Here is a 25,475-nt window from a genome sequence, read left to right as displayed (position 1 = left end):
TCTTCTTCTGACAGTTCTTCTAGCTCATCTGACTCGAGCGAACAAGACAGACAAGGCAAAAAGCGAAGCAAAAAGCAACGCTTCGGGAAGGGCCAGAAAAAGGCAAAGAAGTCTAAATCTCGCCCCGTGATTGACAGTTTTACAGAGGACTCGTCTACAGACAGTTCGGACTCTGATGACAGCAACTTTTATGCAAAGAAGAAGAATTTTTAGAAAGCCAACCAATATGACTTTTTGGAAGACAAAAGCAAGAGAGTCCGAGAGTTTAAAGAAGGTGGACAGTCAATTAAATTTGACACGTTTTTTGGTTATAGAGATGCCTCGAAGGCTTTGTCTTTTGTACAGTAGTTTGACATCGCTTTCGCGGGGGGGCGTTACTCAGAGCACTCTAAGATTCGGAGAGCTGTCTCTTACTTTAAGGGCAATGCTTGAACTTGGTGGTCCACGCTTCTATTAACCAAAGACTGCACCAGTTAAATGGCTGAAATTCAAGAGGCTTTTTATTTCTTCTTGGCTGACTCGAGAGTATGAACGCGACATACGAACTGCTTGGAACCATCTTCGGATGACCAAGAAGGATACAGTGGACGCTTATTGCGAGAGATTCTGGAGCCCACCTCTTCATTTAAGAAGATTTCATTCAAGGAATAGATTGAGCAGTTTACCTTGGGTCTTCCTACAGAGATCCGAAATCACTGCTTGGAACAAAAGTCAGCTTCCATTCAGAAGTTGATGAGTCATGCGAAACGGGGTTTTGCCATTCACTCTGGCAGTTTGACCTACCCCACCAATGAGATCATGACACAAAGAGTCGAACGGACTTCGACAAATGAAAGTAGAAAGAGGAAGAGCAACCCAGAAAAGAAAGACGCACAACCCAAACTCACTCCTCAGGAGAGAGCTCGCTACATCAAGGAAGGGAAGTGCTTTGGATGCGGGGAAACTGGACATATCTCTGCGAAGTGCCCTAAAAAGGCACAGAAAGAACAGAACGACAAGGACGACGAGAGGCCTGAGAGTTCGAGAGCAGCTTAGGAACGTGGAAGAAAAGGCAAGATGAAAACAAGACTGGTTCCAGATTGCGTGGGTACAGATCCGAGCACAATGGACGAGAGTACACAACTTTGCCGAGCTTGGGGCAAAGTGAAAGACCAAGAAGCCCTGATCTTCTTTGATGGAGGAGCCAAGGCCAACTTCATTTCACCAGAATTGGCGGCACGGCTCGAGATCACTCCCGATTGGATGGGACCACTAGCGGAGGCAGTTCTAGTGGCACCCGGCAGGGACGTAGCCATTACACCTGTCATTTGCAAACTTCGGTTGCATTATCAGGGGTATTTGGGCCATGAGGACTTTTACATAATGCCTTTGGAAGGTTGTGATGTCCTCTTGGGAATTCCCTGGTACCACAAGAACAACGACGTAGTCGACTATCGGGCAAGGAAAGCGACATTGACTACAGAGAAGAGCAGAACCATTGTACTCGATATAAAACTTAAGGGCGAGTCTGTCCCTATTGTATCGGCTTCGGCCATTTCAAAATTAATGAAATCCAGTCTGTTTGTTTACTCGATCTTTTTGAAAGAGTTGACTAATGAGGATAGAACAAATATGTCCGAACTTGATAAAGAACGCCAAGATTTTCTCCACTCTCATGCCGATTGCTTCTCAGAGGGCCTGCCAGGCGAGTTACCACCCGCTCGTCCTGAAGATCATACCATTGATCTGATACCTGGAAGCACACCACTGAACCGGCCACCTTACCGTGTGAAACAAGGCCAGAACGAAGAGATTATGAACCAAGTGAAAGACCTCTTGGAAAAGGGTCTTGTCCAGCCTAGTACTTCACCGTACTACTCTCCAGTGTTGTTGGTTTTGAAGAAAGACGGATCTTGGAGAATATGCATCGATTATAGAGCTCTCAACAAAATCACCATCAAGAACAAATTTTCGATTCTTAGGATCGATAATATACTCGACAGATATCCTCGTGTTTTAGCAGGATTGATTTGAAGAGCGGATATCATCAGATCCGAATTGCGCTGGGAGACGTCTACAAGACAACCTCTTGGACGACTTTTGGGTTATTTGAGTTTTTGGTGATGCCTTTTGGCCTAACCAATGCTCCTGCAACATTTAACCGGATAATGGACAGGATTTTTCGAGAGTACAGGATATTCGTTGGCACATTCTTTGACAATATCATTGTTTTCTCTGAGGATGAGGCAGAACATAGAGATCATCTGCTTCAAGTCTTTCAAGCATTACGAGATCACAAGTTAGTGATCAATGCGAAGAAAAGTGACTACCAGAGATACACTTTTTGGAACACATTGTGTCAACAGCAGGAGTGCAGATGGGTCCGGCCAAGATACAGACTATCCGTGATTGGTCCGATTTGAAGAATGTCCATGAAGTTAGAAGCTTCTTGGGATTGTGTTCGTACTACAGGCGGTTCATTCGAAAGTTTGCAGAGGTTGCTTCCCCTTTGCATATCTTGACACAAAAAGGAGTCCCTTTCTCGTGGGGACCCACAGAGGTGACTGTCTTTCAGACATTGAAAGAGAAATTGACTACGGGACCAGTTTTGACTTTGGCGGACTTGCAGAAGTCATTCGAAGTATATGTGATGCTTGTGGTCGTAGTCTCGGTGCGGTCTTAATGCAAGAAGGCCATGTCATTGCTTACGAGAGCCGATTGTTCTCAAGGCCGGAATTGACAGCACAGATTTATGAGAAAGAGCTTTTGGCGGTTATTCATGCTCTTACTCAATGGCGGCACTACCTACTCGGAGCGGATTTCACTGTCCTTACAGACCATCAGAGTTTACGCTACTTCTTGTCACAAAAGCAGCTATCGGAAAAGCAGATGCGGTGGGCGAACATCTTGTCACAGTTTCATTTCCAGATTGTCCATGTGCAGGGACAGAAGAATTTGGTGGCAGATGCTTTGTCTCGAAAGCCGTTGGTTCTGGCTATTTCCGCGATTCACCATAGGAGCTTCGAGGATATGGTCGACCAGTATGCCAAAGATACGGATTTTGCAGACGTTTTCACACGGATACAAGATGGGGAGACGGTAGCGGGATATTCCATTCGGGATGGCTACTGGATGAGGAAAACCATGTTGTACGTTACACAGCCGTTGAGGGAAAAGGTTATGACCGAATGCCACTGTCCACATTTTACAGGTCACCGTGGCATTGCTACCACCATGAAAGGGGTAGAGAGATACTTCTTTTGGCAGAGACTCAAGAAGGATGTGGACGAGTTTGTGCCCAGTTGCTTGGTATGGCAGAAGGTCAAGTTTGACAGGCATAAAGCACAGGGGTTGTTACAGCCTTTGCCCATACCCACCCGCCCATGGGAAAGTATTGCAATGGATTTCATTTTTTATCTCCCGAGAACACAGCGGTCACAATGGTATCTAGACTGTTATTGACAGATTTAGCAAGCAGGCTCATTTCATTCCAGTGAAGAAAACAGTCAAGCTGGATCACTTAGCAAGACTGTTTGTGGCCCAGATTTTTAGATTACATGGCATGCTCGAGACGATTGTCTCCGAGAGGGACCCCAGATTTACAAGTTTGTTTTGGAAGGCAATTTGGGAGAACATTGGCACGTGGTTGCAGTTCTTGTCATCTTTCCATCCGCAGACTGACGGGCAATCTGAGATTGTCAATTCAGTGGTTTTAGATTTGTTGAAGTCTTATATCTCAGATCAGAAGACTCAATGGGAGAAGTATCTACCTTTGGTGGAATTTGCCTACAACAACACGATACACTCTTCGATGGGGAAGGCGCCATTTGAGATTATTGAAGGTGCTGCGAAGGTTCCACCCTTCCTAAGCACGAAAGATAAGATTTTTGAAGCGGATGAATACACGCGCGACTTAGATACGGCTTTTGCCAAGGTCTGCGAGGCTTTGCAGAAATCTCAAGAACGACAGAAAAAGGCACATAAGGACAGAAAGAATAAGGGTAAAGTAAGAAGGTGGTTCTTGGTTAAATTCAAGAACTATCTTGCATTGGATGCGAAGTGGATGGCGGAGGAGGACCTAGCAGATACTCCTAACATTGTGAACCTTTACCTTGAAGATTTTGGTTTAGCATAGTCTACTCCAAATGGAACCCCGAATTCAGCTTGGCCGGAGATCTGGTGCAATGGGTTGCACAAGAAGGGAGTTACTCCGCTCCTTTGTCAATAGATGCCTCGAATTTTTGAATACTAGAGTCACTGAGGTCTCATTGAGCTTCAGGGATACTGAGAGCAGACAATATTCTATTGTATGACTTTATGAAATGGAATTCCGGAAGATGAAACTGATTTGTTTTTTTGCTTTTTTGAAGTACAGGAACCGATAGACGAAATGACTGCAACATTTTGGTCTAAATGATCTCAAATAGACATGGTTGCAATAGGGGTTAGTCAATCGGGCATCTATAAGGTCCTGAGTGGATCTAGATGCGATTGCTAACTACATTGCCGATAAATCACGGTCTAAGATCCGAATGAATGTTGAATGTGATTTGTCATGTGATGTCAAGTGTAATTATGTCAAACTTTGTAAATAATTAATTTATTTACGAGAAAAGAATTATCTTATTAGTTGTGTGCACATGAAAAATTTACAGCCCAACCGTTTGGGGAGTTTCTATTCGAGCACAATCTACTTTCAAAGGGCAGAACTCCAGCTCTACCCCAATCATAGGGAAATTGAATTTAAAGGTCGACAACTACAAAGATCAAGAGTCTTTCTTATTAGCTTCACTTGAAGGGTGCGATGTCATCTTAGGAATGCCTTGGCACTACAAGATGCATCCCAATCCTGACTATGTTCAGAAAACTTTATCCTTTGATCATAAAGGAAAGGAATATCTTGTACCTACGGATGCAGGTGATTGGCGTATCCCCATCGCCAATCACATTGCAATCAAGAAAGTAATGAAAAAGTGTGTTTCGGCGTAGTTGATTTTTGCAAGAGAGAGAGATGTGTCTACTTCACAACTTTCTTCCTCTTTGGAGCAAAAAAGACAAGTTATTAGAAAGTTTTAAAGATTGTTTTGCAGACGAACTTCCAAATGAACTCCCACCTTCTCGACCTGAGGATCATACAATTGATTTGATCCCAGGAAGTTCTCCTCCAAATCAGCTCCCTTATCGAGTTAGTCTAATGCAGCAAGAGGAAATCCTCAAGCAGGTTAACGAACTTTTGGAGAAGGGCTTAATAAGGCCTAGTACTTCTCCATATTGTTCACCTGTCTTGCTAGTACAGAAAAAGGATGACACATTCCGCATGTGCATAGACTATAGATCTTTAAACAAGATCACAATCAAGAATCGATTCCCAATCCCTCGGATTGATGACATTCTTGATAAGTTACAAGGAGCAAGTGTCTTTACTCGTATAGACTTGAAAAGCGGGAATCATCAAATCCGCATAGCTCCTCAGGATGTGCATAAGACTTCATTTAGAACAACCTTCGGGTTGTATGAATTCTAAGTGATGCCTTTTGGACTCACTAATGCACCAACCACATTCAACAGAATGATGGATAGAATCTTTCACTCATATAGAAGATTTACAGGCGTTTTCTTCGATGATGTCTTAATCTTCTCAGAGACAGAAGATGAACACTATAAGCATCTCGCATTAGTGTTTGAAGAATTACGCAAACACAAATTATTTGTGAATGCTAAGAAGAGTGAGTTCTTTCTAAAAGAAATCCACTATTTGGGCCATATAGTATCTCACAACCAGGTGAGAATGGACCCTGATAAGATTCCAGCAGTTGTAGAATTGTCTACACCAACACATGATGTACGAGGTTTTCTCGGCCGTCTCTTCCTATTATCGGCGTTTCATTTGAGCCTTTGCCACCATAGTAGGTCCCCTCCATGATCTGACAAGGAAGCGGATTCCATTCCATTTGGGGCCTGGATAAAAACAAGCTTTTGACAAGCTTAAGTATCTACTTAGTCATGGACCTGTTCTCATCGTCCCTGATCTTCGCAAACCTTTCGAGGTATACTGCGATACATCTGGAGATTGTGTAGGAGCACTTTTGAACCAAGAGGGTCATGCCATAGCCTACAAAAGTCGGCATCTTAAAGATGCAGAGTTGCATTGTCACGTGACACATCCAACCCTATGTGTCCCTGGACAAGCTACAACATGATCAGGGTTCAGTCAGTCCAGTCAGTCTAGATTTAGAAGTGATCTGACACTTTTGTCAGTCTATTCGTAGACCGTGCATGCCCAATCACTTAGTATAGATGCATATCCTCTGGTTGCACATAGCATGATCATCAGTATTCCCACCAGAATCCATCAGATTCCATCAGGGGAATTTTCCAGTGCATTTAGCCTATTTTACCTATTTTTGACATTTTTCACTTATTATTTTTAAGTGACTTTTGTTGGAAAGTAGGTAGGGCAAATTGAGTAAGTTTGTATATAAGCAAACTAGAGCTAGCACTATTTGGAAGAAGAGGCAACAGGAGCCAAGCTCAGTAGGCAACTTCTCAACAAGACCCCTTGGTGGACTTCCCTCCAAGCAAGAAGCAAGAACCTCCCCTTGGCGTTTTTGCATCAGATCCTCCCGCAAGATCCTCTCAAGCCTAGCGTTTTTGCAGAGCATAAGCCTGGCGTTTTTGCATCTAGACACCATCGCCAGCAGAACCCAGCCACTAGCGTTTTACAGATACCAGCCTCTAGCATTTTTGGTCCCAACTTCAACCTTTGTAGATTCAGCATGCAGCGTTTTTCATCATTAAAGAACCTGCAATTTCAGCCTTAAAAAAAGTAGCAGATTCACACCGGAAAGACCATCAGTTTTCAGCCTAAAGAAACCTCAGTTTTCAGCCCTAACCTGCAGATTTTCAACGACAAGGACCCATAGAAACAGCCCCCCAAATCAGCGTTTTTGGATTGTAGCAGATTTCAACCCATAGCGTTTTTGGACAGCACATACAAGATTGCAGATTTCAACCCTTAGGACGGTGTCGCCATCCCCGTCGTCATCGCCGACATAGCCTATACTTGCATCAGTCTCATGCATACCGTTTGTACCAGTTTGTGCAATCATAAGTAGACCACTCTCGCCAATGAGTGGGGCTATCAGAGGAGGGTTTTACAACGTCTCTGGTGTCGTATCTCTCTTCTCTCTCTATCTCTCAGTCTCATACACTTGCACGCACAGTGTCCATTCACTTTGTTTGTGATCGTAGCATTCTCTCATTAAGAACGGAAGGCTCTCCCTTCGATAAGAACAAAAGGAGCCTTGAGCACAGTTCGGAGCACTCATCTTGAGAAAAGCGCAAACATTCATTCCGTTGTACCTAACATTGGTATCAGAGCTTTGATAGTGTTCTGTATCATTCAAGGAAAGAACCACAAAAATCACAAGATTTTTTTTTTGCTTGTTGCAGTCGCACGAACCCAAGTTCGCTTGGGCGTGTCGATTCCTAATCGTGTTTTTGAAGAGTGACAGGAATCCCAAGAAAGAAGGGCTTGTCCAGCCTCCCCTTGTGTCTCTTTTCACTCATTGAGAGCGGACCGTGCACTTAGCGGCCGGCCAATCGACGTGAGGTGGGAAAAAGCAACCTTGGTGTGAGCGCAAGGCCGCCAAGGGGTGCGCCCACGGAAAGGACTAGAACTCGAGTGAAGAGAAGATCCTTCTCAAACGCGGTTTGCAAGCGAAAGAAAACCTCAAGAACCTCAAGACCCTCAAGAACCTCCAGAACCCAAGAACCCAAGACACTATGCGGATTTTTCATGAAAGCTGAAAAGTATGCATTCAAGGAAGTCACATTCCATGTCTCTTCCTTGGCATGACACATTTGTAGAAAGAGCACATGAAAGTATGAGCACCAAGCATGGCCATTTCTGTTGTGAATTGCCACAATTGATTGCTCTAGATCATAAGAGAAAGATTCAATCTCATTGTTTGCATGTGTTTGATGAACGGTTTGTCACTCCGTCTCTATGTTCATCTACATTGCATACACAGTCTTTAGAGAAGACAAGATTTTTTCCACTCACTTTACATGGAATGGGTATGTTCATGGTTTTGTGTTGGAAATGGTTTCAGGAATTTTCAGCCATGGAGATTCTTGAAGAAGAAAGAAGCATGACTCTCGACGAAGTTGAAGCATTGAAGGAGCCACAGAAGACTCTGTCGCTTTCGGCGTGGCCCAAACAAGCAAGCGTTGCAGACCTTTATGAAGTTCAAGTACCGCACGACCCACACATCAAAGTGGGCCGGCGAAGAGTCCCTTCCAGGATTCCGGATGCTATTGGCGATCTCCTTCAACGCCATACAGTTCGGTACCAGTACCTCACTTTGAAAAGGAGGGGATGTCACGTGACACATTTTACCCTATGTGTCCGTGGACAAGCTACAGCATGATCAGGGTTCAATCAGTCTAGTCAGTCTAGATTTAGAAGTGATTTGGCACTTTTGTGAGTCTTTCGTAGACCGTGCATGCCCAATCACTTAGTATAGATGCATATCCTCTGGTTGCACACAACATGATCATCAGTATTTCCACCAGAATCCATCAGATTCCATCACGGAAATCTTCCAGTGCATTTAGCCTATTTTACCTATTTTTGACATTTTTCACTTATTATTTTTAAGTGACTTTTGTTGGAAAGTAGGTAGGGCAAATTGAGTAAGTTTGTATATAAGCAAACTAGAGCTAGCACTATTTGGCAGAAGAGGCAACAGGAGCCAAGCTCAGTAGGCAACTTCTCAACAAGACCCCTTGGTGGACTTCCCTCCAAGCAAGAAGCAAGAACCTCCCCTTGGCGTTTTTGCATCAGATCCTCCCGCAAGATCCTCTCAAGCCTAGCGTTTTTGCAGAGCATAAGCCTGGCGTTTTTGCATCTAGACACCATCGCCAGCAGAACCCAGCCACTAGCGTTTTACAGATACCAGCCTCTAGCATTTTTGGTCCCAACTTCAACCTTTGTAGATTCAGCATGCAGCGTTTTTCATCATTAAAGAACCTGCAATTTCAGCCTTAAAAAAAGTAGCAGATTCAGACCGGAAAGACCATCAGTTTTCAGCCTAAAGAAACCTCAGTTTTCAGCCCTAAACCTGCAGATTTTCAGCGACAAAGACCCACAAAAACAGCCCCCCAAATCAGCGTTTTTGGATTGTAGCAGATTTCAGCCCATAGCGTTTTTGGACAGCAGATACAAGATTGCAGATTTCAGCCCTTAGGACGGTGTCGCCATCCCTGTTGTCACAAAGTGATGACGTGGGGCGCCAGTCTTTGGGGCCAATACCTCTAGGCACGGAACTCCGCCGGGCCAGTGCAAATCTATTGTGATCTGTGAATTGTTTTGAAGTGGTTATTTGGTGCTGTCGCGGTTGATTCTTGACTTGGAGTGTCCAAGTTTGTTACACTGTCGTCATCGCCGACATAGCCTATACTTGCATCAGTCTCATGCATACCGTTTGTACCAGTTTGTGCAATCATAAGTAGACCACTCTCGCCAATGAGTGGGGCTATCAGAGGAGGGTTTTACAACGTCTCTGGTGTCGTATCTCTCTTCTCTCTCTATCTCTCAGTCTCATACACTTGCACGCACACTGTCCATTCACTTTGTTTGTGATCATAGCATTCTCTCATTAAGAACGGAAGGCTCTCCCTTCCATAAGAACAAAAGGAACCTTGAGCCCAATTCGGAGCACTCATCTTGAGCAAAGCGCAAACATTCATTCCGCTGCACCTAACACGCATGCTTCCATATATGAGATAGAGCTAATGGCAGTAATTCATGCTCTTTGCATTTGGAAACATTATCTGTTAGGAGCTGATTTTATAATCAAGATAGATCATCAGAGTCTTCGCTGCTTTCTCACACAGAGAAAGTTATCAGAAAAGCAGCTGAGATGGGCCAACTTTCTTTCAATGTTCAATTTTCAGATTTTACACACTTCTGGAACAAAGAATGCAGTTGCAGATGCTCTCTCCAGGCGTCCAAAGATCCATGCACTCACAACAAATTATCATGAGGAATTAGAATCTCCCGGTGAGATATATCCTCAAGATCCAGACTTCGCTACAATTTGGACAGATCTTCAAGTTCGTCACTCAAGGACACCTTATTCCATTAGGGATAATATGCTCTATCATCAACAAGCAATATGCATAGCTTAGCCCTTACGACAAAAGGTGATGGATGAAGCACATAATTCTCCTTATGCCGGGCATCGGGGAATTGCTGCTACCACTAGTGCCCTCGAAAGATTTATTTTTTTTGCCAACACTCCGTGCGAACATTGAAAAATATGTATGCGAGTGTTTAGTCTGCCAAAAAGTGAAATATGACAGACATAAAGTTTATGGTAAGCTTCAGCCACTCCCTGTGCCTAACACGCCTTGGGAAAGTATTGCCATGGATTTTATTAAGCATCTTCCTAGATCCAAGAATGGAAATGATACAATCTGGACTATAGTAGATAGATTCAGTAAGCAAGCACATTTCATTCCAGTTAAGAAGACGATCAAGGCTGATCACATGGTTAGAATATTTCTAGCCCAGATTTTTAAACACCATGGATTGCCAAAGACTATTGTCAGCGATAGGGATCCTCGCATGACTAGTCTATTTTGGCAGGCATTGTTCGAGAACTTGGGAACTAAGCTTGATTTTTCATTAGCTTATCATCCTCAAACAGATGGTCAAAGCGAAATCGCTAATGCCACTATTTTAGACCTCCTCAAGTGCTATGTTTCGGAACGACAATTCGAATGGAAACAGTACTTACCGTTAGTTGAGTTTGCGTATAATAATACCATACATTCCTCAACTGGTAAAGCTCCCTTTAAAATTATTTATGGGAAGCCACTCTTACTTCCTATTATGGTTACCAAAGAAAACATCTTCGCCGCAGATAAATTTGTGCGCAATATTGATATTGCCTATCAACAAGTAAAGCAAGCGATTCTTCGTACTCAAGAGCAACAGAAGAGAAAAGCAGACAAGCACAGAAGGAATCTCAATCTTGAAAAAGGACAATATGTCCTACTAAAGTTTGAGAAAGCTAGATTCAAAAAGCCGGTCGGAAAAGGGAAAGTTGTTAAACTTTCCCATAGATTTTACAGCCCTTTCAAGATTACAGATAAAATGACACATCCAACCCTATGTGTCCGTGGACAAGCTACAGCATGATCAGGGTTCAGTTCAGTCAAGTCAGTCTAGAATAGGAAGTGATCTGGCACTTTTGTGAGTCTGTTAGCAGACCGTGCATGTCCAGACACTTAGATTAGATGCATATCCGCTTGTTACACACAACATGATCATCAGATTTCCATCAAAACCCATCAGGAGCATTTTTACAGTGCATAGACCTATTTTCCCTATTTTTGACATTTTTCACCGTTGCGTCGTCGTCATCGCCGTCATCATCGACATAGAGTCAGAATTCAGCAGATACAAGATTTGCAGATTTCAGCCCTTAGCGTTTTCAGATTTCAGCCCGTCTCATCGTCGTCCTCATTGTCATCCTCGTCGTCGTCGACATCGTTGGCAAGTCCAAGCATTGTAGAGATTTGTGCAATCAATAGTAGACCGCTCTCGCCATAGAGAGTGGGGCCTTCGGAGGAGGGTTTTTACAACATCTCTGGTGTCGTATTCTCTCTCTATCTCTCAGTCTCGGGCACTTCCATTCACAGTGTCCATTCACTTTGTTTGTGTCCATTGCACTCTCTCACTAAAGGAACGGAAGGCTCTCCCTTCCGTAAGTAAAAGGAACCCTTGAGCACAGTTCGGAGCACTCATCTTGAGCAAAGTTCAACATTCATTCCGCTGCACCTTACATTGGTATCAGAGCTTTGGCAGTGTTCTATATCACTCAAGGAAAGAACCACAGAATTTTTTTGCTTGTTGCGGTCGCAAGTAACCCAAGACCTCTTGGGCATGTCGATTCCTAATCGTGTTTTGAAGAGTGACAGGAAACCCAAGAAAGAAGGTCTTGTCCAACCTCCTCTTGTGCCTCTTTTCACTCATTGAGAGCAGATCGTGCACTTAGCGGCCGGCCAATCGACGTGAAGTGGGAAAAAGCAACCTTGGTGTGAGAGCAAGGCCGCCAAGAGGTGCGCCCGCGGAAAAGAGCAGATCTCGGGTGAAGAGAAATCCTTCTCGAACACAGATTGCAAGCGAAAGAAGAACCTCAAGACCCTCAAGAACCCAAGAACCCAAGACCCACAAGAACCCAAGTTTCTCGTGAACTTAAGAACCCAAGATCACAGTGTATGGTCATCACTCGAAGCGGAATGGATACTTCGCTTCGAGGCAATGAGCATGAGAGAGGCGACGAAGAATTTTCCCCACCAAGAGGTTTTTCCGACCCTCCCCCTTCGCCATCTATGCCAGGGATTCCACCAAACCCTATGGAGGCTTTGGTGAAATCAATGATGGAGATGATGGCACAACAACAAGAAACGATTGGCGTTGCGATGGCACAACTAGAAAGAGAAGCAGAACAACAAGAAGCAACTCGCATTGCTTTGGAATGCGAGCGCGATGCATGAAAGGAAAGAAAAGCACAAAGAAATGAGGAAGCCGAAGCAAGATGAGCGGCCTTGGAGACAGATCGTGAGGTTCAAAGGGACCTCCGCACTCAAGAATTGGTTCGACAGGTTCTTGCCTCGAAGTCCGAACGAGCCAAAGATGTTGATAGTTCCTCAAGTGGTGCAAGACGTGATTCGGACTCCAACAATCCAGTCACAGAGAAGATCCAGTTCAGTAAGTATGATGGTAAGATGGATGCTACGGTTATTCATTCTTGGTTGCATCAATTTAATGCTTATTCTGCGACAACAAAGAAGACAGGAAATAGCAAGGTTTTGACAGCAACTATGTACCTTGCCGATGATGCCATCAATTGGTACCACGCATGGCAAGAGGCACAGTTAGCCGCGCACCTAGACGAAGCCGACGAATTCACGCCCCTTTCCTTCAATTGGGCTGATTTCCAAGACAAGCTCAAGGTGCAGTTTATGCCACCTCAGTACCTCGCACAATTGAAGGACGATTGGCACGCTCTCAAGCACAATGGTATGCCAGTTATGTCTTTCTCTAATCGTGTTTTGCAGCTAGGCACCCAATTACGCAAGTCAAATGATGAGCGCAAAGAGGCATTCCTTTATGGATTGGACGAGTACATCAAGTATGATGTCGAGGTACTCGATCCAATCGATCTCAACAAGGAAATAGTGATTGCTCTCGCACAGGAGATGAAGAACAAAAAGGGAAAGCCTAAGGAAAACAAGACTTCGACAAGTACCTCTCAGACTTCTCAGAACCCTCAGAATGGTAAGAACGGTAAGAATGGTAAGAACGGTAACTCTTCTAACCAATCTTCCAATAGTCTCTCAGAAAAGAAATCTTCCAATGAACCCAAGGGTAAGGCTAACACAATTGCTAAACCTAAGCTCACTTCAGATGAAAAGGTAGCACAAGGAATTTTAGGAGGATACATCACGTCGGAAGAGCAAAGCACTTATTCTAAGGAAGGTCGTTGTTTTCATTGTCACATTAAGGGTCACATAAAAAGAACACATCCTAAGCTTGACTCTAAAGAATCCACAGAACCCACTTCCTCTGTCAATGCAATCAATGACAACACGAGTGTGCCCCAAGTTTCTCCTGACCCTCCCATTGATGAGTCTCTCATTAAATGTTATGGTCATATGACGGGGCAACGTTTTGTCATATTGTTTGACCCGGGCAGTATGCATGATGTGATCAGTCCCTCTCTTGTTGAGAGAGCCCGCCTAGAGGTTAGTCAGAAATCTCCTCTTAAGGTCTCTGGCTTCGGTCCCGGTATGGACTCTCTCATCACGAAAGAGTGCCTTGATGTGTTGTTTACACTTTAACAAGCTGCATTCTGAAGAAAATTTTTAGTCTCTCCTCTCTCAAGATGTGATATGATTTTGGGCATTCGATGGTTTCGTGAGCATAACCCTCTCATTGATTGGGCAGAAAATACATTCACTTTCAATGCCAAAAGTGACTCTCCCATTGTCATTCGTGGAGAGCAAGTTGTTCATTCTCCATCTCTCATTTCTAATATGCACGCGAAGATTGAAAGGATTCAAGAGAAGGAGACTCTCTCAGTCTCTTCTTCTCCAAAGCAGGATACACAGGATTTGCATGATGATTTGGATGATAAGGACAGGCATGATGATTTGAATGATAATGACAAGCATGATGATTTGCATGATCAAGATGTCATTTCTCACAAGCATGATGATTTGCATGAAGATGATGTGATTGTTCACAAGGATAATGTGTTAGTTGATGCTTTTTCTAGCGAAGCTAACCTCGTTGCAGATTCGATCAATCACGAAGAATCAATCTTGGCTCTCGAGCCTAGGTTCAAAGAACCCCTTCAAGAAGAACCGATCTTGGCTCTCAAGCCTAGGTCCAAAGAACCCTCACAGGAAGTATCTGTGTATGAATGATTAATCAGCACGCATTGTTCGAGTGTTTCATTCGTGATTGTTTCCTGTATTTTAGTCGGCGTCTATATGTGATCCCTTTTCCTAGGCATGACATATTGTACATTGAGCACGTTTCACTCGTGAATGAGCACAAATGTATGCGGATTTTTCATGAAAAGTTGAAAAGCATGCATTCAAGGAAGTCACATTTCATGTCTCTTCCTTGGCACGACACAGTTGTAGAAAGAGCACATGAAAGTATCAGCACCAAGCGTGGGCATTTCCATTGTGTTTTGCCACAGTTGATTGATTTAGATCAGCACGACAAGATTCAATCTCATTGTTTGCGTGTGTGTGGTGAACAGGTTAGCACTCCGTCTCTTTGTTCATCTACATTGCATGAACAGTCTTTGAGGAAGACAAGATTTTTTCCACTCACTTTACATGGAATGGGTATGTTCATGTTTTTGTGTTGGAAGTGGTTTCAGGAATTTTCAGCCGTGAAGATTCTTGAAGAAGGAAGAAGCATGACTCTAAACGCAGTTGAAGCATCGAAGGAGCCACAGGAGACTTTGTGTCGCTTTCGGTGCGGCCCAAAGAAGCAAGCGTTGCAAACCTTTATGAAGTTCAAATACCGCACGACCCACACATTAGAGTGGGCCGGCGAAGAGTCCCTTCCAGAATTCCGGATGCTATTGGCGATCTCCCTTAACGCCATACAGTTCGGTACCAATACCTCACTTTGAAAAGAAGGGGATGTTACGTGACACATTTTACCCTATGTGTCCGTGGACAAGCTACAGCATGATCAGGATTCAGTTCAGTCAAGTCAGTCTAGAATAGGAAGTGATCTGGCACTTTTGTGAGTCTGGTCGCAGACAGTGCATGTCCAGACACTTAGATTAGATGCGTATCCTCTGGTTGCACACAGCATGATCATCAGATTTCCATCAGAACCCATCAAGAGCATTTTTGCAGTGCATAGACCTATTTTTGACATTTTTCACTTATTATTTTTAGATGACTTTTGTTGGAAAGTAGGTAGGGCAATTTTGCTAAGATAATATATAAGCAAACCAAAGTTAGCACTTTCTGGCAGAAGAGGCAGCAGGAGTACCTTGCTCAACAGGCAACTTCTCAGCAAGACACCCCACATCAGCAAGGCTAGCGTTTTTGCATCTGCAAGGACCTAGCGTTTTCATCCACAGGCAGCCTGGCGTTTGTTGCACAGCAGATCAGCCCCGGCAGCAACAAGACCAACCAAGAAGCCTAGCGTTTTGCATTTGCAGGACAACCGGCTACGGCAGGACCAATTTCAGCCCTAGCGTTTTTGCATCAGCAAAGCGTTTTGCAGATTCACCGCGACGGAACACCAAGAAGCATCAACGTTTTCAGTTTTTAGCCCTTAAGACATTGCAGAACAAGTCCCGAACCTCGCAGATCTCACCTTCCTGCAGTAGATCCTCGCCGCACGGTCAGATCTCCCGAAGTTTGTAGTTTCACAGCCCGGAAAACGCAGATTTCAGCATCTGCGTTTTCAATGCGTCGTCGTTGCATCCTCGTCATCGCCGTCGTCATTGACATAGAGTCAAAATTCAGTACAAGATTTGCAGATTTCAGCCCTTGGCGTTTTCAGATTTCAGCCCGTCTCGTCGTCGTCCTCATCCTCGTCGACATCGTCGGCAAGTCCAAGCATTGTAGAGATTTGTGCAATCAATAGTAGACCGCTCTCGCCATAGAGAGTGGGGCCTTCGAAGGAGGGTTTTTACAACGTCTTTGGTGTTGTATTCTCTCTCAATCTCATGCACTTCCATTCATAGTGTCCATTCACTTTGTTTGTGTCCATTGCACTCTCTCATTGAAGGAACGGAAAGCTCTCCCTTCCGTAAGTAAAAGGAACCCTTGAGCACAGTTCGGAGCACTCATCTTGAGCAAAGTTCAACATTCATTCCGTTGCACCTTGCATAAAGTCAATGACGTGACTTTTAGATTGGATTTGCCTCCTCATTGGCGCATCCATAATGCTTTTCATGTAAGTCTCCTCCGACCATATGTTGGACATCCTCTAGTGGCACCAGTACAAGAAGATCCTCGAGAAGTAGAAGAGACTAAGGAAATCCTTCAACCTGAACAGATAATACACCACTCTGAGAGACAATCCGGGAGCCTACATCGAAAGTATTTAGTCAAGTTCAAGAATTACACCCCTTTAGATGCAAAGTGGATGACTGAGTCCGATCTCAAGGACTACCCAGACATCTTGCACAGTTATGTTGACGCTCTACAATTGAGGTCAACTGTTTAGAACCAAGAGAGATGTAACTATGTCAGACTTCGTAAATTATTAATTTATTTACGAGAAATGAATTATCTGATTAGTTGTGTGCACATCAAAATAGATATAGCAGTTCTGGGGCCTTAGGTGCGCCCAAGTTTGGACCAGAGCACCTCAAGGAGACCCTAACAGAAAATACTCTGAAGCCCTAGTGATTGGGAAATCGGGTCTTCAATGAAGGGGTAGATAGTAGCCTCAGATTTCAGGCTCAGAAAATTACGCGCGCTAGTGCAAGCACAGGAATGAGATGGGGTCCTTAGAACAATAGTAACTCTAAGGCCTGAATTATTTTACGCCCTTACGCCCTTAGGATAAGTCAATTAAATTATTTGCGTTGGACCAAATGGTCGGACAAGTGCGAACAGGTAATGCCAGAGCAATGTCGGTACGGCATTGTGCTGGGGAGCAGCTAACATTTCATTAGTAGCATCTGTGTGTGCAATTGTGAGTTAATTTGCACATTTCATTAATAGCCTAGGGACTTTTAAATGTGAGTTGAATGGTTTTAAAGTTATTAAGTGTGCCACTTGGCACAATTATCAATCAAAACTAGCTCTCCCACTCTCACTCTCACCCTCTTTCTCTTCCTAGCGCCCCCTCTTCCTACTGGCTTGATAAGAGCACCCCCTCCCCCATTTCTCAGTGTTGGCAATGCTCCTACGCCCTATTGTGAGTATGCTCTACGCATTGGAGACCTCCATGGAAGCTTCAGAGCAGCCCCTTGCGACATATGAGGTGGTCTCGTGCTCCCATTGTTTAGAACAAGGGTTCTCATAGCCATAGCCAGCTTTTGGTGAAGTTTCATCGCGAGAAGTTACAGCAGGCACTCTCTTTGTAGAGTGTGGTGGCTGTAAATTCTCTGTTTTCAGCCCCTAAGCATCTCTTTTAGGGTGTTTCAGCAAAATACACATAGAATCTAGTTCTTCTCTACCTACACTACGATTACACAAAGTTTGGTGCGATTCCATCGCGAAAAAGGTCTCTATTTCAGCTTTGGAAGGTGCTCAGGTAACACTTTCAGGTTATGTGCACAAAATTACAGCAAGCATGTGTGCGTGCATTTTTGCGTGTTTCTCCCTTGTTTTTGTTGCAGGAATGATTATGCATAAAGAGACACGGTAGCGGAAGGTAGACTCTCATTTTCGAGAGCTTCCGTTGAGTTTTGTGGAAGATAGACTCTCGTTTTTGAGAGCTTCCCAAAATCTCATAGCAAAGGGAAAATCCTCTCAGTATTCAAAGAGGAGCTTTCGCACTCTCTCAGTCAGAAGCAGAAAAGAAAGAATAGAGGACGGGCTATTGCCCCCTTCCTGTGCTTGTAAAGATTCTCCCCTAGTAATAAAGATAATCTCTTTATGAGGGGGGACCAGCCCATCTTCTGGTCCCCAATGAAGTGTTTCCTCTCTCTCTCTAATTCTCTTGAGTATTTGAAATACAATTAAAAGTCAGTTTATGCTTCCGTATTTTTGTGACATCAAGTGATGTCCTGTGATGTCGTATGATGTGACTGTCGATTGGTACATGTGCTAGATGTGTGTTCCTAGTGCGTCAGTACTAACAGTCAGTGTCTGCTAAGGCAGTTTAAATGGCTTCTGTCTATTTTGCAGGCATAATCGATAGCAATTACAATGCTTTCAGGAGGGAGATATGTCACAAACCGGTGACGTGGCTACCCATGTGTACACATACTGATATGGACAAGCCGGGGAATGCAGCCTGCTGAAAGTAGGCAGAGGAAATTTTGCGCAACATGCTGACGTGGCACGCCGTACGGAATCCCCCGATTTACGATGGATTTTTAGGGTTGCTGACGTGGCACTTTTTGCGACAGTTTTTACAGCTTTTTGGGCTACGCAATTGCACAGAGAGAGAGAGAGAGAGAGAGAGAGAGAGAGCCCTTTTTGCTTTTATTTACACAAATTGGCAGAGAGAGAGAAAGAAGCTCTTTTGCTTTTAATTTGATAAGCAAGAGAGAGAGAGGGCTTTTACTTTTTTAAAGTGCTTTTGATTTCACAGCTTTTGGGGCTCTGCTTTTAGCATCCCTTGTAATCGCGCAAGGCCTCATAACTCAGAGCATCTGGACGCAGAGTCTGAGTTTGAGCACCTGCCTGCACTCTTGTACTTTGAACACCGACTAATACAAAAAGAAATACCGAAAGGGGCGCCAGTCTTTGGGGCCAATATCTCTAGGCACGGAACTCTGCCAGGCCAGACGAATCAATTGTGAACTGTGAATTGTTTTGAAGTGTTTATTTGTGCTGTCGTGATAGATTCTCAACTTGGAGTGTCCAAGTCTGTTACAAGGGGTCACATATATACCCACCTCAGTACATTGCCATACCCAGACTTTGACAACTAAGTAAAATATATACCAAAAATCCAAAATAAATAATGGGATTACTTTGGGCAATTCACTTGAGATGCCAAAACTCACAACACCCTCTCTACAACTCATAGTGGACATAAATAGTGAGACCAAGTCGATGAAGAAGCTACCATGGACACCCGGCAACAGCTCCTTGCTGGATACACCTCGGGTTTTCTACCCTCAATTTTGTACCTTAGAAGAATGCCATTTTGAGCATCGGTTGCCTTTTAGAAAATTTGAATTGTAGACCACACTATGTCCAAGAATCCCCATTCGTGAACTGTGAACACATCACATTTAAAATACTCCAAGATAATGAACTTTGGAACACAACATGTCCATAATCCGGCCAACAACAATGGATTGGCGCGCACATCCATAGTGTTTTAGATACGTCTGATTGGTTCCCTGCCAGATGCATGTGCCTTGAACTCCGACCCACGAGTTCGAACACCGATAACTTGAACTCCAACACAAGGGTCCAAATTAATTATACAAGCCCTGTTTGCCACTCACAAGTCTCTCTTTGGCTAAAACTAGTGACAGCATTGCCTTGTGACTAGAAATCTGGCGTCGTGGCCACTGTGGTCGCCACCATGTGTGCCATGTCGATCTCCACTGTCAAATCTTTATCACCATCATCTATATACACCTTGCCTTTACCTTTGTCTCTTTATGGGTTTCTGCTTTTGTCTTTGGCTTCAAACTCCCGAGCCAAACAAAGCGTCGAGTCACATGTATAACATTGGTTTTCGGACCTTGTATGCAGCTAACTGAGTAGTAAATGAGTACCGGTACTGCCGTCCTTGTCAAGCTTGCCTTTGCCTTTGTCCTCTAGCAAACTCGTACATTTGCTTTTGGCTTCACAACCTTGAGCCACACAATTGTCAGTTTCCATGAGAACTTAGCTTGTGCATAGGCCGCTAACTGGATGGTTGATCTGCTTTCCATAGCCGATAGTTGGTTTTGGTCGTTGATGTCGCTGGCGCTCAAGCAAGGTGGGGGCCATGTATGTACAAGATTTGGAAATAGCTTTTGCTCCTTCTTGTAATCCAAAAGATGGTTGCACAGAACTCCACCAAACCGCTTCGCCCTTAGCCGATCCTCTTTCACACCTCTCCTTCCAAGCCGGTACAACATACCTCTAGGGCTTTTGCAAGCCACCTTCCCATAGACGATCTTTTCCTTCCAAGCCACTTCTCAAATTGACACTCCGCAAAAAAAAGAGGGCGTCATACGGGTTCACGCTTTCACCAAATCTTTGCACAAGAACTTACCAAGGGACTTGAAAACCTTTGCCCCCATGCCACCAACACCAAGGGCAAATTCCCTCTCTTCTTCTCAAGGTGCCTACCTCTTCACCCGGCTACAGCGTTTTAAAACGTCAAGCTCACCGGTGGGGAAGGGGGGGATGGTGCCGCTACAGTCAAGATGGGGGGGGGGGGGGGGGGGGGGGGGGGGGGGGGGGGGGTTCTCTTTGTCGTTGAGGTAGGACAGCGTTTTAAAACAGTCGGGGGGTTACAATCACCAAGCAACGCTAGGTACGTTTCAAAACACCGCGTGGGGAGGATGTTTTCTGCAGTCGTCATTGTCGTGGTCCTTCACGCTATCAAGCGTGTAACGCCAAAGGTGTGCCAAGGTGATGTCGCGGCTAGTGTTATAAAACGCTAATGGTTGTGGCCTATTCTCTTTCCACGGCGCTCCAAGAGCAGTTAGGCGCCGAAATTGGCTTGCGTTTTAGAACGCCCGTTGCACAGGGTAGGGGGGGAAGAAGCGATGGCGTCGGCAAGGGGAGGCATCACATTGGGTTCTCTTCTTCCAGCAAGGCGCATAGAGCCCAAGGGCGGGATGGGGGGGAGAGAGAGAGAGAGAGAGAGAGAGAGAGAGAGAGAGAGAGAGAGAGAGAGAGAGAGTCTCCTGAACCAACCAACCTTGGCAATGAATAAATTCATACAATGTACAATGGGGGCAAGGGGTCATATATATACCCACCTCAGTAAATTGCCCTACCCAGACTTTGACAAATAAGTAAAATAAATATACCTAGATGAATCCGGGATAGGCCCAGATTCACCCTTAAAAGGAAAGTGCAAGGTACAGACCCATGGTAGTCACCCACAAGACAATATAACCATCAGCTCCATCATGCATAGTATTGACTAAATACCACGACATCCCCACTAACGTCGTCAGTGCCCAATAGTGGGTGTAGAACTAGGTACTAACATATGCTCCCAAACACAACACACACACCACACACACACACACATGAGCATACATCAACACAAAGTTCAACGTACTGAGTTTCTGTCATGACTCCGGAGATCAAGGGCACACTCAGCCATAATGAAGCCTAGCACTAAAAGAAGCATTAAATCGAAAAATTAGCGCAAAAATGGGGTAGTTTATAGGGCATACGCACCGCAAAAGATTGAAAGAATTAGCACAATATCAACTGTTCGTAACTCGGACGAAAACTTCACAATGTGAAGTCTGCATGTCCGCTATACGACTAAAAAATATACCTAGATGAATCCAGGATAGGCCCAGATTCACCCTTAAAAGGAAAGTGCAAGGTACAAACCCATGGTAGTCACCCACAAGACAATATAACCATCAGCTCCATCATGCATAGTATTGACTAAATACCACGACATCCCCACTAACGTCGTCAGTGCCCAATAGTGGGTGTAGAACTAGGTACTAACATATGCTCCCAAACACAACACACACACATGAGCATACATCAACACAAAGTTCAGCGTACTGAGTTTCTGTCATGACTCCGCAGATCAAGGGAAGACTCAGCCATAATGAAGCCTAGCACTAAAAGAAGCATTAAATCGAAAAAATTAGCACAAAAATGAGGTAGTTGATAGGGCATACGCACCGCAAAAGATTGAAAGAATTAGCACAATATCAACTGGTCATAACTCGGATGAAAACTTCACAATGTGAAGTCTACATGTCTGCTATACGACTAAAAAATATACCTAGATGAATCCAGGATAGGCCCAAATACCTAAAAGTCAAAATAAATAATGGGATCACTTTGGGCAGTTCACTTGAGATGCCAAAACTCTAATAAAACTGTGGAATAGCCAAAAATTGGGAGTGCCCAGTTTTTGTTGGGCTTTTTTTATCAATGATTGCCCACTTATTAAGTGGGCAAGCAAACAATTTTTAAAAATGGTTGGACCTGACAAAAACTCAGTAAACACTTATAAGCTGAAAATTATGCTTACACATTCACAACCAGGCATCCCTAAATGCAGTCTGCACAAATGCAATGCTAACATACAAGAAAGCATCTACTTTCCCGAAAAGCACTCAAAAAGCAACTCGCTATTTCAAAAAGCAACTGCATTTCCTTAAAGCTACTTAGAACCCATCTTCATTCATGTGCTTGTCTCTTGTGCACAGCTCTAACTCGGTTCGGAATCTACTCTGACTAGAGAATATTCCGTACTCGATGCTTCTGTCACCCGCCGTTTGACACATCGGGACTACCCATCAATCAGTCTCTCACTCACCAAACTTACAAAACAACTATGTCGCCCATCCCATGACACATAAGACATGTCCATTCCTGATGGTTGAACACTTCTTCTCGATGCTCTCTGTCACCGATGCATAAGAAGTATCCGTTCTTGGTGGCCAAACAGATATTCCCATTCACAGTGCTCTCATCATTCTTTTGAGTGGCGCACTTGGAATACCCGTACTTGAATGTCTCAAGCGAGGAAATCCTCTCACTTATGAATCCAATTATATCCAATAATTCATTTAGAATTATATGTCTCTAAAATAAAGCCAATTTAGACAGATGGGTCACAGGCAGCCCTCTCAAGAACCCCCCTCCCCTTCATCACCAGAGTGATATTTGCTTGTGAATTAAAACAAAGATGTCAAGATACGTACCTTGATGTTCATGCAATGGCTCCAAGCAACTCCTACAATGAGGCACCTCCTTGGGCTGATTTGCTACGTCTTCTAGGATCTAGATCTTGCTCCTTGTTGTCACGCTTTTGAGCATAGTTTTTTCAAGCGCCGATCAAACGTCAAACACGGACGAGTTTGAAAGTATGAAAAAAGTTTGATTCAGACCCTTGGGCCATTTCAAACGCAACCTTGTTTTGAGCATTTTTGAAACACGTTGTAGCAGTCAAATCCAACTAACCATAGAGTATTAAAATAGAGTATTTACAAGCAAGTAGCATAATCATTATGCACTAGTAATCATTGCAAAAGAAACCCAATGCTTAGAACCCAATTAGGGTCAAGTTTGAAACCCGATTTAGAACTCCAACTTTTTTAAACTTTTTCCTACGTCTGATTATCATTTCAAACGAATTTGAATGCAACTATGCTTTTAAGTGTCAATAAGAGTGGTTACAAACAGCAAGAGTGCTTCGATATGGAGGAGTGCCGCTTTGAGATTTCCTTGAGCGCCAAACACATTGACGTACGTAATCCTTGTGTCATAAAGAGACTTCAGCAAATGAGATCAGCTTGGCCCTATGGAAGCAGTCAACATCAAACATCTTTTCGCAAAGACTTTGTTTGATGAGAACTTTGAAGCTTTTTGTAAAGCCTTAGGCCTAGTCCCTTGTGTGGATTAGACCCTCACCCCTTCCATTTAGACTTTAGTGCCAGTGCTTGTTCACCTCATCACTCACAAAGGAAAACTGTTAGCATATTATGGGAGTGACACATGTGAAGACTTTAAGGATTGCAAAAGTAGTTGTTCTCCCTTTAGAAATTATTTCGCATGAGCTAAGAGAACATCATGTTTTGAACTCTACATACCTTGTAACAGTCATATTCTTTGATGTGTGCTCTTGAGCTTCTTGTCATGTTGTATTTGCAGCACTAACCCTTAACTCAACGGCTTGTTTAGTTTCCACATATAATACAGACGTGACAACTGTACTGACACTCTATACATGCTCATATACACTCTAAATCCAGGGGACAGAATCAAGAAACCGTGTGTATAAATTAAATATAAACTCCGGCTTTATGCTGAAGTCACATATAAGCTCCTACCTTTTCCTATGAGGGAGCAATATATTGAAGGGTAGGTCTCATATCTCAATTCACTCCACATCTCATCACTTCACAATTAATCTTCATGCCAATAACTTGACAACAATGGTTATTACTCCAAGCCATGACATAAACAACAATGGCAGCTATTTTAACAACAAATTAGGCAGAAAAGGCAGACCCTTAGAAGTCAAACCAAATACAACAACCAGTTTGAAAGCAATAAGTAGGACATGAAGAAGCACCTTTCTGAAAAAAAAAGGGGGGGAAATAACCACCTTTCCTTGAAGTAAGCCAAGGGAGCAAGAACAGCAAGCGCAATGAGGTCACGGATGATGCAGAAAACCAGCTGGTTGATGCCAACAGAAAGGGCCATTTTGCTGATGACATGGTACCCACCATAACTGAGCTGCACGAAAGCAAGGGCAAGGTGGGCTTTTGCAGGATCCTGCATTGCAACTGGCCCTCTCTGCATATGATCAGTCTGCCTCCTGAAGCAAAAACGTGTTGCATACAGATAGATTTTAAAAAGCCAACGCAGCCGTTTCAAAAATCTCTCAATCTCTCTCTCTCTCTCTCTCTCTCTCTCTCTCTCTCTCTCTCTCTCTCCATGCACAATCAACTACACGCAATCAGAGAAATGAGCTGAGAAATAAGACGAACCCGAACTGCTGAAAATGGGTTGATGCGCGATCAAATTATACTAATGCTTGACAAAGCTTCTGACCTGGTGATCGAGCCTGACCTGGTGATCGCTCGATGAGTTCATTGATGATCGCTTGAGGAGCTTGACAATCTACAAAGCCTCTTAATGGGCTTCGCTAGCAATTAAGGACTGTCTTAATCAAACTAGTAGGAGTGTGCCACGTTCACATTGCTTGGAAGATTCATGGAGTTCAAGTATTAAGCAGTGCACCATGCACCGTGAATTTGCTTACCCTTTGACCATGAAGCCAATTGTTAGAAAGACCCTCACATGTCCCCGCCTTCGATAGAGAGAGAGAGGGAGAGGGAGAGAGAGAGAATATCTCTTGAAGGAATCTATATTTTCCCTTTGTTTGTTTGTTGTGGTGCAGACATAATGTTTGTTTAAAACAATATGGCCACAACCTCACCTTTTTGTTTTAAACAATATGTCCACACAACCTCCACTTTTTAAAGTATGATCATAGCCTTCCATAATGTAAACTATCATTGAATATGGCATGTTTTAATAGAAAGTAATAGTACCTAAATTTTGCATTGTAAGATGTTTGGTTACAA

The 25,475-nt window shown here is 43.8% G+C and overlaps 1 protein-coding gene across 4 annotated transcripts in view; it reads right to left on the bottom strand.

Moving 5' to 3' along the window:
* Positions 1–25,210, bottom strand: part of LOC147463443 (WAT1-related protein At4g19185-like) — an 81,907-nt gene extending 56,697 nt beyond the window's left edge. The window contains exons 1-3 of one of the 4 annotated variants that reach the window (XM_086488872.1): positions 25,151–25,169; positions 24,940–25,028; positions 24,458–24,703 (exon numbers count right to left, since the gene is read on the bottom strand). In XM_086488872.1, the coding sequence (XP_086344998.1) occupies positions 24,458–24,687 (230 nt within the window). In that variant the 5' untranslated portion in view covers positions 24,688–24,703; positions 24,940–25,028; positions 25,151–25,169. Of the gene's footprint in view, positions 1–24,457; positions 24,704–24,875 lie in introns of all 4 variants that reach the window. The other 3 variants (XM_086488863.1, XM_086488881.1, XM_086488889.1) reach the window with 3 other exon arrangements.
* Between the last annotated feature and the right edge of the window lie 265 nt (positions 25,211–25,475).

Source organism: Adiantum capillus-veneris, chromosome 2 (assembly GCF_014529385.1).
Source record: "Adiantum capillus-veneris isolate H3 chromosome 2, ASM1452938v2, whole genome shotgun sequence".
In the NCBI taxonomy this organism is placed as follows: Eukaryota; Viridiplantae; Streptophyta; class Polypodiopsida; order Polypodiales; family Pteridaceae; genus Adiantum; species Adiantum capillus-veneris.
Note: the sequence above shows the minus strand (reverse complement) of the source record. Positions and strands in the feature narration are given on the sequence as shown.